This window comes from Rhincodon typus, chromosome 9, assembly GCF_021869965.1.
Source record: "Rhincodon typus isolate 14 chromosome 9, sRhiTyp1.1, whole genome shotgun sequence".
Classification (NCBI taxonomy): Eukaryota; Metazoa; Chordata; class Chondrichthyes; order Orectolobiformes; family Rhincodontidae; genus Rhincodon; species Rhincodon typus.
In genome coordinates this window covers 55,860,446-55,866,445 of record NC_063340.1, presented here as the reverse complement: position 1 = coordinate 55,866,445, position 6,000 = coordinate 55,860,446, and the positions used below count along the sequence as shown (strand labels likewise).

The window sequence follows — 6,000 nt, the reverse complement described above, 5'->3', positions numbered from 1 at the left end:
GCTCCTATGATGCTGCTTGGCCTGCTGTGTTCATCCAGCCCTGCACCATGTTGTAATCATTTACCACCGCTACACCTTCCTGATCTAGCTGATAACCAGCAATACATATTTGTCAACAATTGTTTGTACCTGTGCTGCTGATAAATGCCGATGCATATGTTGAAGCAAGATGCTGTATTGATATTCCTCTCTGAATGAGTTCTGACGACTGTCTGTCTGAATCTCCCTGCTCCATGAAGAGAGACATGAATGAACAGACAACAATGAGTATATATGACCAGTTTATCTGTTTAACTACAATAACTATTGGGTATTCATACCTAGTCAATGTAAAATATGATGCAAGTCATAGAATACTTGATTAAAATACTGAATCTCTGCCCTGCACATGCATCCAATTTTCTCAGATATAATCTTTTAAATAACTAAAACTCCTATTCATTTCTTTTTACATATTCTGCAAGTTTACCACAGGTAGGGCTAATTATCTAATCCACTATGCACTCCTGCTATTGTCTGTCAGTTTTGCTTTTAAATGTAAATGAGTGTACATTAAGTCAGGGTGATTCTGCTCATGGCAGATTCTTTCTGCAGCATATTCTCTTTGCTTTATAGTACATGCACTGCCATTTATATTAGCTTGTAATTTTATTTGCACTATTTCCCTTGCTATTCCCTCTGAACATTTCTTTGTCTACAGGAAATGTTTCATTGACAATGTCTGTAACAATATTCACTTAAATTTGATTCCACACCTACTTCCTGTTGCAATTTTGCAATTTTGACCTATGTTAATTGCTGCTCCCTTTCAACTTCTCCTGGTCTTTCCATTAGTCCAAGTTCACATAATGTGTAATATATTGCTCTGCACCTTGACTCCAAGCCATGTTATAAGTGCATAAGAAATAGAAGCTGGGGTAAATTATATAGCCCTCAGGCCTACCTTGCCATTTATGACTACTATTCTGCCTTAATGCTCATATACCTTGATAAAACTAAAACCAAAAGAATATCTATTTCAGCCTTACGGTGCATTCAATGAATGAGCTTCCCCAGTCATGTGGAATTGACAATTCCAAAGATGCTCAAAACTCTGAGTGAGGAAATGTCTTCTTATCTCATTTCAAAATGATTCACACCTGAGACTGTGTCCTTGATTTCCCAGACAGGGAAAGCAATCTCACATTGTCTATCCAGTCAATCTCCTTCTTGTGTGCTTTAATAAAACTATAGGCTTAATTTACTCAGCCATGCATCAAAGGACAATGCTCTCCTCTTAGCAATTAATCTAAAGAACCTTCATCTTACCTCCTCCAGTGCAAGTACTATCCTCTGTAAATAAGAAGTCCAAAACTGCATATTGCATTCCAGATACAGTCACATCAAAGCCCTATTCAATTGTAGCAAGACTTTCTCCTTCTGGTACTTCAGTTTCCTTGCAATTGAGGCCAACATACCATTTGCCTTTGTAATTGCTTGTTGTATCTGCATGCTAACTTTTTGTTCCTTAGATGAGTTCTGAGGAAGGGTCACTGGACCCGAAACGTTAACTCTGAATTTTTCTTCACAGATGTTGCCAGACCTGCTGAGCTTCCAGCAACTTTTGTTTTTGTTCCTGATTTACCACATCCACAGTCTTTCGGTTTTTATGAGTGTACTCAGGTCTGAACATGAACATTTAAAAGTTTTGTACCCTTTTTAAAAAATATAGCTTTCCTTTTCTTATAAACAGATTGAATAACCTTACACTTCCCAACGTTATACTCCATCTGTTTTTGTGTGCCATCTTGCTGGACCAGAAAGCTACCAGGAGACTAAGCAATTAAAAATTGCTTTACAAATTGGCTGCGGAATCATTTCTCAACATGTTATGCAGAAACCATTACTGAATGAACAAACTTTTTTTGGCATTTATAGTGTTTGAGCTGGTTACTTGAAAAACCATGTTGGAACATTATATTGATGTACTATGGATGGTATTTTTATTACTAAAATACTAAAATTTTATTGCAAAAATTGCTCTGAAGAAAATTCACCATGCTCATTATTTGATTTGTAAGTCTTTAAAATCTGTAAAAAGACAGCATTTCACCTTGTTTTGAAAAATAGAAAATATGGCTCAAAACTTTGTAAACCAAAATTCCTTTTGTTTTTCTTTTTGATTGCATATCCCTGGATTATTTTATATTTATTCCCTTCCCCCCAGCGTCAGTTCTAAAAAAGCAGTCTCTGTACCCAGAGCTAAATCTCTTCACTATTGACCCTAACCACCTCTTTTCTGCTTGAAAAAACGAGTACAAAGGCAGCACAGCAAAACAGACCCACGGAGGAGAATGGTGTTCTCAGACCATGTTATGGGATAGCAGAAGTGTATTAGACGATCCATTTTGGGATGATCCATGCCGAGTGCTGTCAGCTGTTGAAGCTTTCTTGCCTGCAATGATATTCTGCATCAGAAGGCTTTTTTTATTCAGAGGTCAGATTTAGAATTGTAAGAGATTAATCTGATAAGGGCAGTGCTGTTTCTAATCGGACTGATGGGAAAAATGCAGTAGTAAGGTGAGAGTCAATGCCGGGTGAATTATTGTGGCGTGATGGACTACCTTGGAGCTTGAGTAATCAAAGAGATAGCACTCACATCCAAAATTACTGTGGCGTTTTTATTCATCAACAGTCTGTCCAGCTTTGTGTATGGCTGCTGCTCAGCTCCCATATAGAATAAAGCACTCAGAATTATTTTCTAAAATTAAATCTCAATAGGGGTTCAGCTTGGGTTCGCCTTTTCACTCTCTGAAATTAAAGTACATTTATTCTCAACAGTGGTCCAGCCTTTAATTTAGAAAGAATCCACAAAAGTACAGCAGAACCATTTCACAATCATTTCTCCAAGGAACACATGCTCTGAAAATGAACTTTTTTGAAGTAACATTCCGATATTAAGTGTGGTTTTAATCAATGATAAAAGCAATTTTTTTTGTTCTAAAAAATTCAGTGTACTGTTAATAAATTCTATAATCTTTCAGAACTTTGACCCGGATAAAAAGAGTGACTCAATATAATTTTTGCAATAGCAGGCGTATGTATATTTAGTCGGCATAGTATTCAAAGGTCAACCTAACACATAATTTACTCATTTTGCTCCAAATGTCAGTTTGTATTAACCCTTTGCATGCTATGAAAGTATTTGTGAACTAGAACAACTTATACAAAATTGTTTTAAATTTTGTCAAGCATCTTTATCCAAAATATTAATCTGTTCGTTTTCTCTTTCGATTCCTGAATGTCTTGCTGTATTTTTTAAAATATTTACTTAAGATCATCATTTTTGTTTTGACCCAGAAAATACTTCAATTCCCAGATAAAGATTAAAATATTAAATATTACAGTTTATGGAAAACCCTTTTTTTGAAAAAAAAGTGACAGAAATAATTTGATGAAATTTATAAAGATTTAGGAGATTCCCTAAAGGTGGTCAAAGACATGATCGCTGTACTGCAGCAGTCAGAGACCAGTTTATTTCTCGTTGATTTCTTTAACAATTTGGGATAAAATACTCAACTAAACCATTGGTGCATAAGCATGTCACTCAAGTAGAAGAGCTAAAGATGTCCCTTTCTGCAACCATAAAGCTGCATAAGCTATCATTTAAAAAAAATATTTAAGATGCTACAATAGAGATCATTATCACCTTTACAAGGATAGAAAAGACATAAAGTGAACTGTAAATTAGTTATGTATTGACATTCTCATCAAAATACAATTAATTCTAGATCAATTGCAATAATATTAATCAAATCATTAACAATATGTATTTTAATACTCCCAACAGTAAAAATATTAATACTTGAATAGACTGCAATTTAGATACCATTAAAAGATTGCCATGCACACAATATTTTCAATTTTGTTTGGTCAGTATCATTTAAAATATGCAGCATTTTGAAGATAATAGATAAATAGAAAAATGTAATAATTCTGCAACAGTTTCTACAAATTCAAAAATAGCTGCACTTAAATCAATTCTTACACTAATTGTATAATGGTGAGAGTTTCAATAGCTTTAAAGGTACTAATGAAAATTGAAAAGAAAAAAAACTTCATTTATCAACCATACTCAAAATTAACACATTCAAAACAAAACATTACCACATGAATCACAAGTACATTGCTCGTATATTTTTAATGCATTAGTACATTTTCTGTAAGATGATATTAATACTGGAGAGTTTACAATTTTTTCATTTCTCAAATAGTGTTCACTTATCAAAAATGAATGAAACAATTGTTTTCCCTATCGCATTATAGCAGGAAGTGTAACAGAATCCCCATCATCCTTAACACACTTGTCCAGCTTTGGAATAGGATTTTTGAAACTTCTCAAAGAGATGAATGGATTTAAAAACAGTTCTGAATGGCTAGAAAGAGAAAATAAAATAATTTAATCCAAAGTAGCATCTCTGTCTGTTTTAAAGATGGTGTTAAACTGCAATGTCATAGACATTTCATTTATAGTTGTTCAAAATCTGCTTGACTAATTCAGTAATAGGATGAAATGGAAAATATTGCCTGAGATAAACACACATCTGAAATATTAATATAACATTTTTGACAATATCTTCAACAAAACAAGCCACTGTATTTGTTTTTCATTGATATAAATTTGAAAATGTTTATTTTTCTGCTGTATAATACCTTCACATTAAATTTTGTTTTTTTTTTAAATTTTCACTTCAGTACATGTGCATTTTATTTTTTTTCCAAAAATTACATCTTTTGGTTGTAATATGAGTGTCACAAGGTAAACACCTGAAGAAGTTGGAGAGAGTGAAACAAACAGAATAGAAAATGTTTTTTGATGTTATTTCATGCAGCATTTTCTGCACACAGACACGAAGGGCTTAAATTGCATCTTGATGGCACAGTAGATTTAAAATCATATGCCCGTCAATGGTTTATGTCATTGGCTAAGATCTGGACTTACAGTAAAGGCAAAGATTAAGTCAGCTATGTAGGGAAAAATAACATCTTTTGGGAATATGTTTCACAGAGACTGAAAACTTGTCTTACAACGTCAAAGGCCTCCAAATGTTTTGCATTTTCTAACATCAAATTGCTTTTATACTACCATATGGGTCAGGATAATTGACCTGGAGAATACCTAGAACTCTATTCCTCCAATCATTCCGATGTGTAGGCCAAACAGAAAATAATACATAAAAATGGGGCTCCATACAGAGGTCCCAGCCACAATAGGAGCTGATTGAGTTATTCCTGATGTCTCTGCGAAAATGGGTACATCAGAATTTGGTGAAGGGAGCAGATTAACTCCTTTGGTGTATCAGGAAATGGGGAAAAAAGAAATTAATTTTAGGGGAAATTACTGCAGAATGTTAGCTTCTTTTTCATTGATCTCACATCCATCTTCCTGCCATGTCACAAATCTTCCCCCTTTTTTTAAGTTCTGAAGTAGGTCATTTGTATTATGCACTGCAATGATCTTCCCTGGCAATTGGTTTAATTTTTACATTTTTTTTGTGAAGTAGCGAATTGCAGTACCCCATTGATTTGCAATTTGCTTATTTCTAAAGCGCAATTTGTATAGGATTTCCTCAACCCAGCACAATTTTGGGAAATACTATTAATATTTATTGAAACTAGAGCTTTTCCAGGGTCAGTGACAGGTCTCGTGGGCAGAGGGAAATTCTATCCTGTTGTGTTGATGTCAGTAAAGCCAATTGAGGAAAAACTGTCAATAGTCATAGTCAACAGGAAAAAATGGAACTATCCGGAAGAAACCAGAAGTACCAGAGCCAGGGGGGTTCTGACATAACAAAATATTTTTAGATAATTAAAAGCAAAATACTGATTGCTATAAATCTGAAACTGAATAGAACATAATAGAATGCTGGAGAAACTCAGCCAGTCTGGCAGTATCTGTGGAGAGAGAAACAAAGTTATGGTTTTAAGTCCGGTATGTCTGTTCTTCAGAACAGTTCAATA

At 34.2% G+C, this 6,000-nt stretch overlaps 1 protein-coding gene across 1 annotated transcript in view; it reads right to left on the bottom strand.

The window, feature by feature from the left end:
- Positions 1-4,172: 4,172 nt before the first annotated feature.
- Positions 4,173-6,000, bottom strand: part of spata17 (spermatogenesis associated 17) — a 261,991-nt gene continuing 260,163 nt past the window's right edge. The window contains exon 7 of the mRNA XM_048601329.1: positions 4,173-4,415. Within this exon, the coding sequence (XP_048457286.1) occupies positions 4,335-4,415 (81 nt within the window). The 3' untranslated portion in view covers positions 4,173-4,334. The remainder of the gene's footprint in view (positions 4,416-6,000) is intronic.